Raw genomic sequence first — 20,547 nt, 5'->3', positions numbered from 1 at the left:
AAGAATGTGCTCTTTGATACAAGGTTTTGGCCTCTTTTAGATGTCTTCTGGACTAGGGATGGTTTTAAATTCTTTGAAATACCAACGATTTTACTAAACAGCAGTAAAAGTAAATTAAAGTATCTAGAAGGGACAGTCACTACGATTTGCCTAAAAGTCAACAAGAGGCATTTGAGATTTGCCTTCAAGATAATCTTGAAAGCACATAGCTCAGAGTTGATTATAATCGGTTGCAACGTAGGTTTCTTTAATGTGAACTGGCCTACGTACACTTGGTAAATAGGGAAATGATGTCAGTATAATGAGGAAGTAGTGTAGTGTTGGTTCATAGGCAGTTTTCCCTAAAAAGGGGACAGATCTTTCAGTTAAAGGGGAGGATTTGGTAATCTATGAAGATCTTACCAAAAAACCCTGAAAATCTTGCAGAAATGATTTAAAGAAGTCTTTTAGTGCAAGAAATAGCTAGTTCAGTGGCCACCACACTTTGCTCTGTGTTCAAGACTCTCAGGAAGCTTAAAACCATTTACACATACACACACCCACCTACCTACCTATCCTTGGGCTGTCATTTACCAAATGGGCTCATTCTGGTGCTACTTCAAAGAGTTTGTCCAGAATTTTACTGTTATTCTTACAAATTTGATTTATAGTGGATATAAATTTTACTGAGTCTTAAAGAGATTATGCTTTTTAATAAAAATTGATGTTGACCATTAAGATCCAGTAAATGAGAATTTGGTAAAATGAGCTAAAAGGAGGCATCAGGGCTCGCTTAGTGCTGAATACTGTCGTATTCTCATTAGCTATTCTAGATTGGGCATTATTATTTTATGGAGATTTACTTTACAGTATTCTGAGCATTAATAATTTAAAAATGGGCATAATAAAATAGAACCCCCCTTTGAGAAGCCCCATATTGTTACTTTATGGTACCATCTGGTTGTCCCTTTTTGTAGTACGCCGAGGGTTGGAAAACTGACCCATGGGCCAAATCCAGCCTCCTGCCTGTTTTTGTAAATAAAAATTTATTTGGAACATGGTCATGCCCATTTGTTTATGTATTGTTTATACCTGTTTTTGTGACACGTAGGATCACCCGCAAAGCTGAAAGTATTACTACTCTTTACTGAAAATGTATTAAGACTATGATAAACAATAGGCAGAGAACAGTAATGATCAGTATTTTATAATATTTTAAAATATATTTTTAACCAGTCCTCAGTGAGAATATCACACTTAAAAATAATTTTAGGAAAGGTAGAATCAGTGTGGCATTGTTGAATTTAAGCCAGTTTTGTGAGCCTCAGTTTCTAAGGTGATTGGATATTGTTTACTTTTGTTAGTAATCTGATGAAGTTTGCTTGCTCTGGATTCTTTAGTTCATTGAAGTTGTTAATAAGGACATGAAAAATGCAGGAATAGATTGAGGTGGATATAAAATTAGATGTGTTTTAAGACCAGAGAACAATTTATTTGTGTTAAAAAGAGGAGGACTGCTGCCTCTACAAGCAGGATCAGCATTAGGTTGATGTTGGTCAATTTCTGTGGACAAAGAGAATGAATCTTTAGGTTTTTCCTGAAATTTTTACTAGGAATATATAATGACTTTTTTTTAGGATTAACATTTGAATATTTAATTGTTTGAACATTATCACAAAGTTGTCTAGCGTTGAATGGATAGTTTTCTTTTAAAATGATTTTTTTTTTTTTTTTGGTGTGGAAGATTAGCCCTGAGCTAACATCTGTTGTCAGTCCTCCTCTTTTTGCTGAGGAAGATCAGCCCTGGGCTAATATACTTGCCCATCTTCCTCTACTTTAATTATGGGACACCGCCACAGCATGGCTTGATAAGCGGTGTGTACGTTCACGCCCAGGTTTGGAAACTGTGAACCCCGGGCTGCCGAAGCAGAGCTTCTGAACTTCACGTCTGCACTACTGGGCAGGTCCCTAAAATGATTTTTAACTTATCAATGAATATTTTAAATTTTATAGAGAAATGAAATAGAGAGTGTGATTCAGTTAAAAAATTAATCCATAGCAAACTTTACAAAACTAAGAATGTAGAGAACCTGAAGGACGTAATTTATCAATGTTGTTCCATGGATATTAAATTGTATACCCTGAAAACAGAAAATTATACCTTCCTTTTTCAAAAATAACTATGGAATGATTTAAAAATCTACTCCATCTCATTTCTTTAAAAAAAAAAAAAAGGAACTCTCAGATCTTTTACTAGAAATGTAACAAAAACAAAAGCAATTTCTAGAAATTAAATCTCTCTAGTAAGAAACTCATGGGTTAAAACTGGGTTGTAAATTAAGCTCAAGTGCATTAAGTCTGCAGTGGAAGAATATCTAGCAAAAATAAAAACTAAATCATAGTGTATAAAAATCTTACATGGTTCAGCTTGGCTACACCCAAAGAATATAATATATACCTTGAAAAAAATATACATGTATTCATTTCTAAAGTGAAGACTAAGACACTTGAAAGACTTTTTTTAGTAGTTGATGCAGCCTAGTAAGTCTTCAGAAAGTTCTGTGCTATCAGATTAAAATCTTAAAAACGAAAATGATATTACAGATCCAAGAACTATTTCTTTTCAATGAGAAGCTAATTTCATGTCTTCTTTCAAGAATCCAGTATTGAATTCTTCTGGAAAAATGGAAGAAAAAGTAAAGATAGTGAGATGAGAAACCTTAGATCATCTTTTTGAAGAGATGTTGGAACTTGTATGATTTGTTAAGAACCGTATGGCATCCTTACAGATTCAGTTGGAATTACCGTGTGAGATTTTCAAAGACTTATTTCTAGTTCTTTTGAGATGGTGTTTAGAATGAAAGCCTTTACAGATTTTTTTTTTAACAAAGTAAACAGCTTTTGTGTTAATAAAATTGTTATTCTCGTTAGAAAATGCTTTTATGTTATTTACATGAAGGATTGCTGTTCCCTGTGAATTACATAAGTTGTATCTCTTATATTAATGTCTCACTTTTAAACACCTGCTTTTCTGGGTATATATTAATGCATGCTTCCTTTTTATTGCTTATGTAAATCTCAATGTAACCATTTCCAGAGGTTAAAACAAAACTAACAATTGAAAACAGTTTCTACATGTCCCACAAACTTGCTTTTAGAACAATGCTGGCATAAGGATTTGATTTATTATAAATATAACCTAACCATGTATCAATGATGAAATTTTTTGAATTTGTTTGGAATATTTGGTGGTAAGTTTTCTGTCTCTTTCTTTAGGACTTATTGTGTGGTGTACTTTCTATTGATTAGTGCTTTAATTCTTAGCAAATATCACTCTATTGATTTCATGTAAGTTTATTTACTATTTAGTGCTTCTAATGATTTTTTTGTGTAAAATCAGCTTGAGAATTGATTTTATCTGCTTCTGCATTTACTATGCTAACCTGAATTATAATGTACAAATTGGGAATCAGTATTGTTGTAGGGATCACAAATTGCCTTTTCTATAAACCTTTTAAACTATTATAGTCACATTGTCTATTGAAAGTAGTATTTAGATCTAAAGTCCGGATTTGCTTTTTTGTGTAAATTTAGCATATATGAATGTCTGCAGTAAAAATGCTGAAAATTCATTATTGCTTAAGCAACCATAGTGTTGCTATGCAATTATGACAACTGGTAATAAAAATCTTCTCTCTTGGGTATTGCGGGGGTTGGTTCTAAGAGGCAGTTTCTTTTGTTAGATTATTTAATAGAATAATAATTATAGAAATAGTTGGAAAAACGGTAGGGTCAATAATGAAAAATTGAGAGCCTTTTTTTAAAAAATGAAAAAATATTTCACTTTCAGTATTGTATTTGCATCTCATTTTCCTGATAGATTTCTGTTTTGATTTTCTGCTGACAGGTCACATTTAGGGCAGGCAAAACATAAGGGATATAGCCCTCCTGAGAGTAGAAAATCTAATTCTAAGGCACCCAAAGTGCAGTCTAATACTACTTCTGAACTGTCAAGGGGACACCTTTCTAAAAGGTAAATCTTCACATTGCTTGTACAATTTCAAGGCAGAATTATTTGCATTTGAATCATTGAATAATATTAAAACTTACCAGGTTATCCCAAAATGTTTTGGTACCTGTTTTCATTATTCTCTGAGTGTAACTTTTAGCATTAATAGTTTATCATCTTTGCAGTGATGTCAATGCCACATGCTTGAGACAAGTGCATTTTTTTCCTCGCTTAGAGAGCTGTGAGTCTCCTTTTGCTTAACAAACCATTCTAGGCCTCTGAAATGCCATTTTACCATTTCCTTTAGTTTTTTTATTGTCAGAACCATAGGTCAATGATTTCATAAGATCTAATTGGTAGGAGTCTTTGGAAAGGAATATAACTGTCAAGATTTGATGGTGCTGCAATATAAAAATTTCTAACCTTCATTTTGAAAGTGCATTCATTAATGCTTGTTTGTTTTAGGCTTTGATGAAGAAGTTGTGTTTGTGAAGAGAGAGCATCAATATTCTAGTTTCAGCTGGTTCTGAACTATTAAGCATTCTTTTTCTTGTAATCTTAATTCTTGTTTTGTGATTAGGAGTGTTAGTGTAAGTAATCCTTGGGCTAAAGAATTACTCTGATCTTCTGATATTTTACCACCCAAAGTCAGACCTGTCCTTTTTTTCTTTCAATTTTGAACCATTGGAAAACCTGTGTTTATTTAGTCCTAGACTTAATCAGGAAACTTTTGCACCTTTTTTTAAAAAAAAAACCACTTATTTCCACAGATTTGAGAAGTTAAGAAGTATTATACGACAGGTTTTATGATGGCAGGCTGATATTAACTCTCTTCTTATCTAACCTCTTAGAAGCTGCAGTTCATCATCTGCTGTCATAGTCCCACAACCACAGGATCCAGACAGAGCCAATACTTCAGAAAGGCAAAAAACGGGGCAGGTGCCTAAGAAAGACAATTCTCAAGGAGTGAAACGCAGTGCTAGTCCAGACTACAACAGGACCAATTCTCCTAGCTCTGCAAAAAAACCAAAAGCACTTCAGCATACTGAATCTCCCTCAGAAACGAATAAGCCACATAGTAAGTCAAAGAAGAGACCTTTAGACCAGGAGCAACAACTGAAATCTGCACAATCGCCGTCAACAAGCAAGGCTCATACCAGAAGGAGTGGGGCCACTGGTAGTTCACGGAGTCAGAAAAGAAAGAGGACAGAGAGTTCTTGTATAAAAAGTGGTTCTGTGTCTGAATCAACTGGTGCTGAAGAGAGATCTGCAAAACCTACCAAGCTGGCTTCAAAATCAGCCGCCTCAGCCAAAGCTGGGTGTAGCACCATCACTGATTCTTCTTCTGCTGCCTCTACTTCCTCCTCGTCTTCTGCTGTAGCCTCGGCCTCCTCCACTGTACCACCAGGTGCCAGGGTGAAACAAGGAAAAGACCAGAACAAGGCCAGGCATTCCCGTTCAGCATCCAGTCCCAGTCCCAGAAGAAGTAGCAGGGAAAAGGAACAGAGTAAAACTGGTGGCTCTTCAAAATTTGATTGGGCTGCTCGTTTCAGCCCTAAAGTTAGCCTTCCTAAAACAAAACTGTCTCTTCCAGGGTCTTCTAAGTCAGAGACATCAAAACCTGGACCTTCTGGATTACAGGCCAAATTAGCAAGTAAGTTTACAGAAAGATCTTTTTTTTAATTAAAGGAAATTTCTCTGGGTTTTTCAAAAGTGATTATGCTTTCAAGGTAGTCAGGTGGTTGTTCTTTTTTCCCTCAGTCTGAAGTAATCTTAGATTTATTACTGTACCTGTATCTGTACATAATAGTACATAATAATTGACACCACATTTAGTTTTATGGAGACAGTTAAGGAATGCTGCCTTCTTATGACTGTAGTCATGTGCCACATAATGTTATGTTTTGGACAACGACAGACTGCATATCTGATGGTGGTCTCATAAGATTAGTACCACATAGCCTAGGTGTGTAGTAGGCTATACCATCTAGGTTTGCAAAAGTACCCTCTATGATGTTCACACAACGACGGAATTGCTTAACAACGCATTTCTCAGAATGTATCCCGTTGTTAAGTGATGCATGACTGTATTACTAAACCGTAACGTTTTATTGCCGATATCTTTCTTTATCCCTGCAGCACCTGGCTACTTAAGTTGTTTCCTAATATCAGGGTGGGACATCAAGTTGGATTTTCTTCTGTAGCCAGATACAAAGTTAATCTAGTTACGAGTTGCTCTTTACCATGGTCAGAGATCACATATTCTTTTTTGGTATTGTACATTCTTGATGTATGGAAACACTGAGTTAAATTATTAGAATAAATGTACCCCAGTATATATAAATTAAACCTTATTCACTTGTAATATTTTATGGCCTTTAAGGAGCTTAGTCTAAAGAATAATACCTCTTATGTTCCGCACACTGGGCTCTGGGTCCTAGGTAAATGGGAAAGAATATTGCCCTCTTGAAGCTTACAGTGGAATAGAAATGTTTGAGAATAATACATTCAAGCAAAGAAACAAACTGGATGGGAGAAAAGGATCTCGAGGCACTTTTCTTCCTCTCTGTTCCACAAGACTTCTTTAGGAAGCCAAATGTTCAGTCTCGTTAGAACTGGTGATGACCCTCTTCAATTACATGATTGCTGTACTGCTTAGTGTTTTTTGTTTTTTTCTTTTTTCTATTTTGAGAAACCTAAAAAGCACAAATGTAGGGAACATTATAGCACTTATCTACAATTTTTTAAGCATTTAATTTTTGTAATATTTAACCTGGAAGCTTGCTTTTTGACCATCTTTTATCCTTTTGAGCCCTCATAGAACATTTCAGATACACATTTTGATAGGGCTAGGACTTTTTCTTGGTTATTGGAAAATTTTATGTAATATCTACTAGTATTCTTGTCAAAGTTTAGCCAATATTGAATCAGCCTAACCTCGTATTGAATCAGAGCTAACTGTTAGCTCTGTTTGGTTTAACCCTACAATCTAACTACTTTCGTTTGATTCAATATTAGCTAACCTTAGACAAGAACACTAGTAGACACTATATAAAATCTTATGTTTAACCTGTGTCGTAGGGTTATTGTGAAGGTAATGTCTTTTAGACTGTAGAACTTTGTTCTATTTGGTCTTTTACATATGCAGTACATTTATATAAAATCTTTTGAATTTCAAGGTATAGATACTGCATTAAGATTTAAGATTGGTATCTTGAATTCAAAAGGAAATAAAAGGGCAAGTTAAAAAGGGACAGCCAGCTGTACATTGTTCCTGCCAAGGTTTTCTTGATAATTGGAGTTGTGTATCATCGCGTTTATACCTCTTCCTCTCTTTCTTTTTAAGCGAAGTAGAAGCAAGTGTGCGTGTGTGTCTCCTTCTCTGTCTCCGTTGTAGTAGCTATGTGATCTCCACAGCCACCGGGCCAGGTTGAGTTTATAGCACATTCCATGGGATTCCCTCTTCCCCTTCTTGCCTTCCAGTCTACCTCACTTGAAGAGCTCATCTCTTTCAACTCTTATTTCTAGGAGGGTCCAGGGCCAGGTGAGAACAGATTGTTCTTGAGTGTCACGTTCTTGACTCTTTTCAGAGACCAGCTTTATTTTCTCACCAAGTCTGTTAACGTGACTCTTAAAAGAAAGCCCAACCGTAGCCAGTGGCCGGTTAGGGGTTTCCTTGGCTGTGAGGCTGCTCTCAATCAGGAAGCTCCGAGCATTCTGAGGCTGCCCCTGTGCCATAATAAGACCAGTCCAGACATTCTTTTAAACTCACTCTGCACATGGTCACAAACTGCCTTAGTAGTTATTTATTAGTAGTAATCACAAACTCACTTCATAGTTATTTTCCTCACTTTCACAAAGACTGTGTTTTATGGTCACTAATATTGCTTTTCCATTTTCACTGCCACTATCCTAGTTCTAAGCTCTACTTATAGCTTAGGCTGTTGAAACAAGAGAAGGGAACCAGTATTTGTTTAGCATCTAATAAGTGCCAGGTACTTTACATATGTAATCTCATTTAATTTATAAGAAAAAAGAGTGCTTTATGATAGTTATTTAGGAAATTTATTCCAAGGAGGTAAAATAACTTGCCTGAGTAACGTATCTCATAAATGGCAGTGAAGATTCAAAGGTGGGGTGTGTCTGACTTGGAGGCCGTTGCTTTCTTTGCTGTGCCACTTATTTTTCACCCATATTGGTTCTCTCTGTTTTACTCTTGCAACATATTGTATCATTAAGAGACATTAAGACCCCAGAGAAGATGAAATTTTGTTTGATCTTTATTCATCTTTAGGGACGAATACTGTTTGAACCCAGGGATTCATATACCATTTGCTACATATTTGCTGCTTTTCAAATACTAAAACATTTCAAAACAAAATAATAGCAAATATTTAATGTGTTTACAAGTGCCTGACAACTTGTAAATACTTCACGTGGACCATCTCATTTCCTCCTCATCAGCCCTGTGTAACAGGTGCTGTTATTCCCATCTTAAAGATAAGGAAACGCAGGATCGTTGGTCAAGTTACTTGTTCAAGATCACAGAACTAAACTGATCGAGTCATGAGTCAAACTCAGACCGTCTGATTCCAGAAATCAGTCGTGAGAGTAGGATGCACAGGATTGAGTAGATTGGGTGAGCTAGATCCAGGAAGGCTTCTTGAGGTCAGACGGGGCAAGGTGGATTTTAGGCATGATTAAATGTGTCACTTCAGGAAAGAGTTTATCTAAGAAGCAATACTGCAATAGAATTGGCAGTAATTGGCAATTTTATTTAAGAATATAGGGGCAAAATGAGATATCTTATGGGAATCTTTGGGTTTCAAGTAACGATATTTTGGGGAGAGAGAGCTTTTAATATAGAGCTAAAAATCCTAGATTTGAATCCTAGTTCTGCTATTTATCAGCTGGTGACTGTGGGAAAGTTTGTAACCTTTTCATTGAAAATGGGCATAGTAGCTATTTGAGGAATAAATGATTATGTACTTAGTCCATAGGATGCATCACAACATTTAGGATCCACAACAGAAGTTGAGTATCTTAAGACAGAATCCATAGTTGGAGCAGCATTTTGAGAATGAAGGGTTGATAAATGCCAGCCATTGATCAGTTTGAGGTGTAGCTGTCCTTCAATTTGGAAGACCCTGATTTAAAGTTCTGTTATCTCCTGATAGCTTTCTGAAGTTGGGTGAGTCATTCAGCTATAGTTATGACAGCAACCTAATCTCAAATCTTATTTGAAAATGGTAATATTTTACTTATTCTTGTGAAGCATAAATGAAAGAATGTATGTGAAAACAACTTTGTAAAACTAAAGTTCTGTATAAACATAAAATGGTGAATTGAGACTTGTTGCCATGTATTTGAAGGGCTTTTGTGTGCGTCAGGAATTTGATATATATATATGTATTTTTTAACATTAATACAGGGGGCAGAGTTAGATTCAATGGGAGGAAGTTGAGAGATGGATTTCTGATTAGTATATCTCAGGGAAACAAAATCTGTAAATTGCTAGAAAATGGAGTAGGTTACTTTGTGAGATAGAAAGCATTCCAAATTGGCTAGGTTATTTTCATAAACTTTTAAGATTCAGTGAAGCTGTTAAATAGAATTTGATGTGTTTCTTTCAGGTAAAGGCTCATTCTAAGATATGATTGATCAGTGAAGCTTACTGGTAAAGGAAATTTTTTTCCAAATTGTAGGAATAACAGTACTTATATGATGCTTTGTGAAAACTCATTTCTCTGGGTCAAATATTACTCAAGAAGATTCAGGATATGCATTAACCTATTGAAAGCTGTGAGAAGTCTTAACGATAACTTCTGCTTAACCCAGTAGTTCACAAATTTATTTGACCACCTGTTATTACCTTGGGAGACAGCAGTGGTCCGAGGAACACACTTTGAGAAATGATATAATACATTTAGTCAGGACTCTTCAGCAGGAAGACCTTTCCCAGTGTGCTGCTTCGGTAACTGTTAATAGGCTGATGAACTAGTTCTGGTGAGGAATTAGGGCTGGCAGGAGAACTAGTGAAACAGCCACTTTTGTGATGGGTTTCCTGAAGCCTTGTGGCTTGCCAGCTGCAACTGATCAAAGTAGCTCTGCGACAAAGGTCACCCTGTATCAGTTTGTGGAAGTCTTGAGAATACTCCAGAAAAGATAGTGTTATGTGACAAATTTTTTTTGTGTGTGTGCGAGGAAGAGTGGCCCTGAGCTAACATCTACCAATTCTCCTCTTTTTTTTACTGAGGGAGACTGGCCCTGGGCTAACATCCATGCCCATCTTCCTCTACTTTATATGGGACGCTGCCACAGCATGGCTTGACAAACGGTGCATCGGTGCGCGCCCGGGATCCGAACCGGCGAACCCCGGGCCGCCACGGCGGAGCGCACGCACTTAACCGCTTGTGCCACCAGGCCGGCCCCTTGTGACAAATTTTAATATGCATTGGGAAATTATTCTTGCTATGTGTTGTTCAACCTAAACAAACACATTCTTACACATTTGTGTAGCATAAATATAAAACCAGTGGGGCAATGTAATGATACAAATAATTTTTAAAAACATTTTTATAATATTTTAAAATATTTTTATAATTTGGCTTCAAAATATATTTTGCTAATCTACCTTCTTTTTAAGGTAAGCTAATTTTGACATGATTTGACTATTTCAAAGTATGTACTGCCTGAATAGTTGAAGGTGAGGGATAGCATAGAAATATAAGAAGTAGTTTGTGATCGGAATCTGGATTTTTGTGGAACTTATTTATAGAAAAATTGAAAGATATAAATTATATTTCCAGTCTGATGTGTCTATTTGTAGATGGAGTTTCCTCTCCATTATTTAAAGTTGGCATTATGTGCACATTATTAATGACGTAGTCAGCAGTAGTTACCAGCTGATTTCCAGCTTGAGTTTCATACTCTTCTGGTGACTTGCATGTAGCCTGTGGCCATTAGAATTAGATAAGAACCAGGCAGATGCTGAATTCTGGAAAGGTGATTCTGCTTAGATTAGGACTTTTTCCCTCAGTCTGAGACATGGTGCTTTGCACCTCTGTCGTGGAGGGAGGAAATAAGAATGAGTGGAGCAGGAGAGAAGAATTTAAAAGTTAAGCTCTTGGTTTCACCCATTTGGGTCTTATAGGGTCATCCATACTGAGTTTAAAAAATTGAATTATCTTTTAGCCTCGTGAGGTGTTGAGTGAGGAGCTTAAAGGGAAAAGGATTGAGTGTTGAGTTTTCTGTATTATAAGGCACCTGTAAAAATAATTTAGCAACTTAAAACTTTAATAGTTCTAATATGTAACCACTATGAAAAATTACAAACAATGATTCTTAATATTTTGAGGCTTTTAAAAAATACATTAAATTTTAAAAAATGAATTACCAAATTAAAAAAAAGAACATTACATGGAAACAGATATCACTGGCCTTTTTGTTAAGAAGGCTTTGTTTTGTTTTACTTGTGAATTTTAAACAACCGTGGTATGTATTTTTGTATAGCAGGTCAGAATAAGAATTAGTTAGAAATTACATTTACTAAACTTACATATAAGTTGTTTTTTTAAAAAACAACAGTCTTCCTGCCGCATTGCCCGTAATTACCCCTAGCTGATTTATTTTGGTATTTATTTCTGTGTCTATAAATTATGTGCTCGTATGTCTGTCTGTTGATGTTTTTCAATTAGAGCACTACTGCATGCCTCTTAAGGAAGATTTACCCTACCTCTTCACCCACCGAACACATATCGTACATACTGCTTGTTTTCTCAGTCATTATCGGTGTTCAACGTTTGTATGGATACAGAAATGCTATCTACAATGAATTGTGTAGGAGTGTTTCCTTTCTTACACTTTTTTGTTTTTCCTGAATTTAATAATTATTATTTTGTTGTTTTCCTTTTCTGTGAACCTATCATTCAACTCCAGACTCTTTACTAATTATCTAAATCTTTTCTCAAGCTGTCTACATGCATCTGTTTCATTTTCCTGAAGAAGTGAGGCCTCTGGAGGGCTGCTCTTTATGCCTGGTTACACTGCTTTTAGCCTCAGGATGTTCTTCAGTCTTCTCTGGTTTTCCGTCTCCTCTTTCTATATCCCACATCATCTTTCTTGGTTTGCTTTTTTTTTTTTTTTTGTGAGAAAGATTGGCCCTGAGCTAACATTTGCCAATCCTCCTCCTCTTTTTTTTTTTTTTTAAAACTGAGGAAGACTGGCCCTGGGCTAACATCCATGCCCTTTTTCCTCCACTTTATATGGGATGCCGCCACAGCATGGCTTGACAAGTGGTACGTCGGTGTGCGCCCAGGATCCGAACCTGCGAACCCCGGGCTGCCGCAGTGGAGCGCACGCACTTAACCGCTTGCGCCACTGGGCCGGCCCCTCTTGGTTTGCTTTTTTGTTTTGGTGGAACATATCTTCCGCTTGCTTTCTAAGAAAAAAGTGCTTATGAGATTTTGAAAAGCTTACAACCTTGATGTTTGTTTGACAGATTGGTTGAATATAAAATTCTGGGTTGGAAATTATTTTCCTTCAGAATTTTGAAGAATTACGTTATCTTTTAGCTTTCGATACTGGAACCATTCTGATTTCTGATCTGTTGTACACGTAACCCATTTTTCTGGAAGCTTGCAGATAGATCTTCACGTCCATTATTTAGAAATGTCATAGTATTGTGTTAGCTGTGGGCTTGTTTTCATTGCTTGTTAGGTGACCAGCAATCTTGGTTTCCCAGGAGTCTGGGGCATTCCCCAGGACTGGAGACTTCTAGCTTTAAAACCAGGATAGTCCCAGGCAAACCAGGATGGTTCGTCACCTTGTCCTTGTTTCTTTTCTCTTTCTGGGTCTCCTATTATTTTGGGTGATTGTCCTCGTGGAAAGTTCTGATCTGATCTTTTTGTTCTTGCTTTCCTTTTTTGTTTTTGCTTTCTGGTGGATTTCAACAACTTCTAATCTTTCTATTGATTTTTTTTTCATGTTTGCTATCTTGTTTTTATTTTCAAGAGGTTATTTGTTCTCATTTCCTTTTTTATTTAGTTTCTTTTTTTGAGGACATTAATAGTGAGTTTTCTTTGCTTGCACAGTCCTCTTATGCAGGTGGGTTTGATTTGGTTTTGACTTTCATACTAGGAGCTTTTCTTGGATTTTGGTAATTCCTGGTTGTTTCCTCATACACAAGAATAAGGGGACCAAAAATCTAATTTGTAAGCTCTGAGAAGATAGATGAGATTTGACTGAGATTCACTGCTGAGTGATCTGGTTGGGCTATTCATTATGAAATCTTCTCTGTCGTTGTTTTTAGATCTTTTTTCTTTGGCTGGTAAAATCCCCCAGGGAAGATCCTTTCAGATTCTTGCCTGGACGCGAAGGCCTAACTGCCAGAGTTCTGGGGGCTAAGTGGGAGAAGAGGCCTAGGAAAGAGGCCATATGTCATCCAGTATGTTTATTTATTCTTATCTCCCCCACACCCCATTTTTGGTATGGTGCACCTATTTGCCACTGTGTACTTTAATTGAGAATTTCTTTATTTTGTACTTTCTAAAGAATAAAGGTCTTGTGTTTTGCTGTCTCAGGAGAAGGGGCAGTTATCCAGCTGTGCAAGTGGGGGAGGGGATCTGGGGATCTGACTGCTTCATAAACAGCCTATCAACCAATCCTCAGTTTTAACTCTGAAGTCATCCCAGAGGTACCTGGTACCATCAGTTCCTGAACCTTTGTGGGATTCTGAGTGTCAGTGTAATTGGTAGTTTATCTCAGTTTGCTGCCTTCAGTTTTCTGGACTTTCCAGTGCGTTTAGCGCTGGAATTTCTGCTTTTCATCTTCTAAAATTGTGTTGTGATAGTGGTTTCTTCCATTCTGCCCATCCTTGTGGATTTATGCCTCAGATTCTTTTAATGCTATTTTAGTTGAGTTTCAGGAGAGGACAGAAGTGAATGCATGTGTGTTCACTCTTCTGTCTTTACCCAGACGCAGACACTTTTCTATGTATATGCACATACTTTTTCAGAAGTAGGAGCTTGCTCTATGTGACAGTAGGTGTTGGTTTTTGAGCGCCTGTTATAAACCAGACCCATATTGGACACTTCACGTACATTAAGTTTCATCCTGATCATGACAGAAGGAGGTGTAGTATCTATGTTTTAGATATGAAGAAACCAAAGTGCTTTGTTTGCCTAAACATTTATTAACAGACTTTTTTCCTTTCAAAAAGCCTATAAATTATATCATTTTTAATAACTGTATGTAGATGTACCTTAATTTAGTGCATTCCCAACTAATGGGCATTTACATTGTTCTTATAAATTTTTTAATTGACTATAGCTTTGCAGTTTACATCATTATTTCCTTGTTAGGTCACTGGTTATGTTCCTTTTAAATACTGATGTATATTTTAAATTGCCCCTAGAAATATATGAGTTTACATTCCCACCAGCAGTGTAAAAAATGCCAGTTTCTTCACATCCTCATTAACTAACGCTGTGTTCCTGCAGTTTCTATTACCATATTGATGTTTATTTAACCATTCCCTATTATTGGACATTTAGCTGTTTTCCACTTTCTCATTATTATGAATAATAATGCTTAGATGATTATCTTTGCACGTTTCTAATGTTTTTAATTTGTGTTGCCAAATCAATGCATGAAATAGCTATGCATTGACTAGGAAATAAAAATTTGGCTTAAAAAATTCCATTTGTGATTTAGCTCACTGTCATTTGCAAAACTTATCTTTTATTACTGAGTGATTTTAAAATAGACATCTATGATCCTTTTGTATATAATAGGTTACTTTCCATTTGGTGAATTTATTTTGGCAAACTATCCATTAATAAAGATATATAAACTTGAAAGTAGACACACAACCATATCAGGTTATACCGGGTTCTCATGATTCTCTGCTGGCTGAAGGAATCAAGAGCTAGTTACTGAAAATATACCCATCGTTAATTAATTCTCTTATTGGATCCAATTTTTCCAGTAGCAAAATGGCCCTATTTTTTTGAGGGAGGGGAGGAAGATTGACCCTGAGCTAACATCCATCGCCAGTCTTCCTCTTTTTGCTTGAGGAAGATTGTCCATGAGCTAACATCTGTGCCAGTCTTCCTCAACTTTGTATGTGAGTCGCTGCCACAGCTTGATAAGGGGTGTGTAGGTCTGCGCCCAGGATGGGAACCCTGGGCCACCGAAGTGAAGCGTGCTAACTTAACCACTATGTCACTGGGCCAGCCCTGAAATGGCCCTATTATTTGATTCTAAACTGAACTCCTCACATGTGGTAATAGTGATGTTATTGGGTGCTTTTTTTTCTTCCTTTTATGAAGGAAAAAGGAATGGTTCAAAAAAAACCCTTTGAAACAGATTTGACATGCAAATAAATGGATACTTAATGTAATTACTTATGGCTTTTTTAAATATATAAACAAATTGGAGATTTGTGTTTTAAAGATCAATCATAGTCATCCTTTGGTATCTATATATATAAATGATTTGTAGCAATCTTCTGTATATATTCCCTTGTTTAAGGTATTGGTTTGTGTACCTTATTCGTATTCATTAGTCTACTTCATTTTAAAATGGAGATGTATTTATTTACTGTCTGTAGGAATATGACAAACTATAAGTAAAAAAACCAAGGCATTTAATATTCTATTTTTTTTTTTTTTTGTGAGGAAGATCAGCCCTGAGCTAAGATCCATGCTAACCCTCCTCTTTTTGCTGAGGAAGACTGGCTCTGAGCTAACATCTATTGCCAGTCCTCCTCCTTTTTTTCCCCCAAAGCCCCAGTAGATAGTTGTATGTTATGGTTGCACATCCTGCTAGTTGCTGTATGTGGGACGCAGCCTCAGCATGGCCGGCGAAGCGGTGCGTCGGTGCATGCCTGGGATCTGAACCCCGGGCCGCCAGTAGCAGAGCGCGTGCACTTAACCGCTAAGCCACGGTGCCGGCCCAAGATATTTAATATTCTAGAAAAATTAGTACTGAAACTTTTATCACTAAGATGTGGTTTAGCTCAGGTCTTGTTTTTCTTTTTAAAATGTAAAAGGATTTTGTTTTGTTTTTATTTTGTTTTGGAGAGGCTTTTTTTAAAAAAAAATTTTGACTGATTTTCAAGATTTAAGTAAGTCTATATACTGTTCTTCCTTTTTTTTCTTCAAAATCCAGGTCAGTAAACATTTTCTGTAAAGGGCTGGATAGTAAATATTTTAGGCTTTACTGACCACATACAGTCTTTGTGACATATTCTTTTATTTATTTATTTTTTGTGTGAGGAAGATCAGCCCTGAGCTAACATCCATGCTAATGCCCCTCTTTTTGCTGAGGAAGACCGGCTCTGAGCTAATATCTATTGCCAATCCTCCTCCCTTTTTTTCCCCCAAGGCCCCAGTAGATAGTTGTATGTCATAGCTGCACATCCTTCTAGTTGCTGTATGTGGGACGCGGCCTCAGCATGGCCGGAGAAGTGGTGCGTCGGTGCATGCCCGGGATCCGAACACCAGCAGCGGAGCGTGCGCACTTAACTGCTAAGCCACGGGGCCGGCCCGTGACATATTCTTTTTTTATCACAACTCTTTAAAAATGTAAAAACCATTCATAGCTAGTGGGCTATAAAAAATATAGCCTGCAGCTGGATTTGCCCCACGGCTGCAGTTTGTTGACACCTACTCTAGACTAAAAATTTTAATACAGTAATGACTTATAGTCAGAAGATTTGGGGTTATATGTGATGAATACTCAATCAAAATTAAATGGACTGGTAAAGCCAAGAGATTGGCCAGCGTCAGGCTTGGTTGCATGCAGGAGCTCAATGAAGATGACCCTGTCAGTCCCAAGCCTTGTGACTTCTGACATCCTCACTGCCCCCCCCGCCCCGAAGATACTATTCAATCATTTATATATCAATTTGTAAGAAAGTCTCTGATTTCCTTGGGTCATAGGTCTATCCTTGAACGAAGCACTGTGGTGGAGGGGAGAGGGGATGATGGTGGTAGAGTTGTAATTGCAGATGATGGAAATAGTCTGGCCTGAGTCCCTCTCATATAGTGGGAATATACTGTGAATGACACTTCCCTCAATACCACATGGAGAAGAGGTAAAGTTCCCCGGAGAATTTAAAAAAAAAAAAAAACAAAAAAACGGGGTGCTCAGAGAAAGGTTACTGGACATTATACAATAGATGTCTATTTTGATCATCTTTTTTTTTTTTTTTTTTGTGAGGAGCTCAGCCCTGTGCTAACATCCGCCAATCCTCCTCTTTTTTTTTTTTGCTGAGGAAGACGGCCCTGGGCTAACATCTGTGCCCATCTTCCTCCACTTTATATGGGACGCCGCCACAGCATGGCTTGCCAAGCAGTGCGTCGGTGCGCGCCCGGAATCCGAACCAGCGAACCCCAGGCCGCCGCAGCGGAGCGCGCGCACTTAACCGCTTGCGCCGCCGGGCCGGCCCCTGATCATCTTTTAATATCACTTTAAAATGAATATATAAGTTGGAGAGTAAAAACATTCATGTACTTCAGTGGAGTCATTATGCACTGAATAAAGCTGTTAGGTCAGTCTCCCCGTCTGCTTGATTTTCAGACAACCTTATCAAGTACATTTACATTCATGTTTAGTTTTATTCTTTATACAACAGAAGGAATCTTTAGGAAATTGGAAAGTTTACTTAATTATTGCATTGCTAGAATATTATATATCATTGGCGGGGGAGTGCTATATTTTCGTTGTAGGACTGTGTAATAGGTCTGATATATGTATACACCATATGAAAGTTTAGCATACCTATACCAGATCATGTAAGAATTAAAAACAGAATAAAAGCATGACAATTAATATGTATTACCTGGTTGTCTATTGCTACTTTTAAGTAACTTAACACAATTAAGAGTGAAAACATACCTTTCCAGGATTGGAATTGTTCTAGCTTTGGTGATTCCAGTAGTAAAGTAGGCAGATCATGTTACTAGTGCTCATTTCTCCTGCAAAATTGGAATCATTTCACAGTACTGTAACGTAATGAGAAATACTTTTAAAATTTCAACTAGAAAAGAAAAATCAGTCCTAAGTAGAAGGTGCCCAAGAACATGTTAACTATTTTTACATTAGTAAGAATCCAGAAAGTAAAATATCTAAGGCCCACAATCTGTTGATTCTTGTAAAGTTGTTATATTTTAAAAATCCAAGCTTAAAATTGGATACCTAAGAGGTTTAATTATTTCACGTTTCAAATGTCACACTTTGCAAAAGGATTCTTTTTGTTTTTTTTAAAGATGAAGCCCTGGACTTTGAGTAAATCACTTGTTCAAAAAAGAGAGTAAGACATGTCTATATTGTAGAAGAATGAACTAATTAGGACTTTTAAGACCATAGTTGTAACTGCCAGTTTCATCTTTATTAAAGGCATAAAGTTATAGGAATATATTTGTAAGAACAAGTGCATGTATTCTATGCTAATATAATAAGGTCAAAAGCTTTGATAAGAGTAATATATCTTCATTTATACCTCACTTCATTATACAAAGGCTTTGTGGATAACAATATATTAATCTGACCTGTGATATTCTGGTTTCTTTTCAGAGTGGCATCATAAAAATAAATGATAAATGCAGTTTGGTTGCGTTATAGAGCCTGGGAAAGAGAGAGGTGTGTGTGTGTGTGTGTGTGTGTGTGTGTGTGTGTGTGTGTATTACCATGCACATGTGTTTAAATTGGCTTTTAGTAGGTTGTAGGTTTACACTTACATGTTTCCTCTTCTATTAAAATACTCCTTACTTGACCAGTAGAATGGAAGGAAACATTTCAATTCTACAAAAATACAGTGTTTTTATATGGAGAGTATTAAAAGTTTCCTATACAAACCAGTAAAGCAAAATTTTAACACCTTGCCAGAAGTACATTGAAGATGTAGTACTCTCTGTTGTGCTTCAAAGTAAGCTTAGGAATTGTGTAGTTGGCTGGGTTACGCACCTTTAAGCAAGTCAATTTTTTTTTTGTCTGAAAAATAGGAATTATCATACTTTTATATGTGAAAGTGCTTTTGAAAAACTCTATGGCCAGTCTAAAATTTTGAAGATAATATGTTCTAGCATTGTCAGTTTGCTAAATGGCCAAAAGAAGGTTAAGCTATCTCCATTTTCTAGGAAGTACTTGATCTATCAAACTGTTTAAGCTTCACCTTCCTCTTTTCCCAGAATGTATGACATTTCTAATCTTCTAAAAATGTTTTAGACTTGTGGAAGAATTAAAGTAGTTCTTCTGTAAGGTCAGAGAAACTTAAGTAGTTCAAAGGAACTTATATAGTTCTTCCAAGGTTTGACTTGATGTGTTTAGAAATGCTGTGTTGCTAATTACCAATCTTCACCACGTCTGTGTTCCCCTGTTCCAGTTTTTGGAGCAGAGATGTATAGATAAAAGACAGCTTTGTCTCCCTTCCTGGGCTCAGGTAGTGTTACAAATAGTGATACCCTTTTTCCCTAGAGAGTGTTATATATAGCAGCTCCTTTACCTTGGACAATAACATGTTTGGGGTTCTCCTAGTTTATCAGGCTAGATGGAGTTACGTCAATTAGCCTAACAGTCATTTTACATTATGGTATGATTATGACATCAGTTATAAATATTTTTCTATCCACTCTGTTGTTTTGGTTTTTCTCTGCCCTACTTCTCTGTGACTTAGTACAGTTCTCTTAAAGTTTAACACTAAGAATGGATAAAGAGATTGTGGCACATCTACACAAAGGAATACCACTCCACAATAAAGAGGAGTGGATTACTAATATGTGCAACAACATGAGTTCATCTTCAAAACACTGTATGATTCCATATATATGAAATTATGGGATAGACAGTAGCAACAGAAAAGCAGATCAGTAGTTGTCAGGGAGTTAACTGCAGGAGGCAGGAAGGAACTCTTTAGAGTGATGGAAATGTTCTGTCCTGACTGTGGTATTGGTTATATGGGTGAATACATTTGTCAAACTCATTGAACCCCATACACTTAAAACTGAGTACACTTTTTTGGTGAGGGAGATTGGCCATGAGCTAACATCCGTTGCCAATCCCCCTCTTTTTGCTGAGGAAGACTGGCCCTGGGCTAACATCTGTGCCCATCTTCCTCCACTTTATATGGGACACCGCCGCAGCATGGCGTGACAAGTGGTGCATCGGTGCACGCCCAGGATCCGAACCCAGGCCGCCAACAGTGGAGCGCGCGCACTTAACTGCTACACCACGGGGCTGGTGCCACCAGTCTTCCTCTTTTGCTGAGGAAGATTGGCCCTGAGCTAACATCTGTGCCCATCTTCCTCTATTTTGTATATGGGGTGCCACCACAGCATGGCTTGCTGAGCAGTGTGTAGATCCGCGCCTGGGATCCAAACCTGCAAACCCCGGGCTGCTGAAGCAGAGCACATGAACTTAACCATGGAGCCACCGGGCCAGCCCCCTAAAACTGAGTACATTTTATCATATGGAAATTATATTTGAGTGAAGTTGATTAAAAGAAAGTTAAACACCAAAGTCTAAAATAGAGCATGAGTAGTGAAAAATGTAAGAAA

The 20,547-nt window shown here is 37.1% G+C and overlaps 1 protein-coding gene across 16 annotated transcripts in view; it reads left to right on the top strand.

Moving 5' to 3' along the window:
* Window positions 1–20,547, top strand: part of TRIP12 (thyroid hormone receptor interactor 12) — a 151,187-nt gene that overhangs the window by 50,666 nt on the left and 79,974 nt on the right. For 9 of the 16 annotated variants that reach the window (XM_058533147.1, XM_058533159.1, XM_058533153.1 and 6 more), the window contains exons 3-4: window positions 3,887–4,012; window positions 4,840–5,642. In XM_058533147.1, coding sequence (XP_058389130.1) covers window positions 3,887–4,012; window positions 4,840–5,642 — 929 coding nt within the window. The remainder of the gene's footprint in view (window positions 1–3,886; window positions 4,013–4,839; window positions 5,643–20,547) is intronic. The other 7 variants (XM_058533161.1, XM_058533158.1, XM_058533157.1 and 4 more) reach the window with 2 other exon arrangements.

Source organism: Diceros bicornis, chromosome 37, assembly GCF_020826845.1.
Source record: "Diceros bicornis minor isolate mBicDic1 chromosome 37, mDicBic1.mat.cur, whole genome shotgun sequence".
In the NCBI taxonomy this organism is placed as follows: domain Eukaryota; kingdom Metazoa; phylum Chordata; class Mammalia; order Perissodactyla; family Rhinocerotidae; genus Diceros; species Diceros bicornis.
This window is presented reverse-complemented; position numbering and strand designations above follow the sequence as displayed.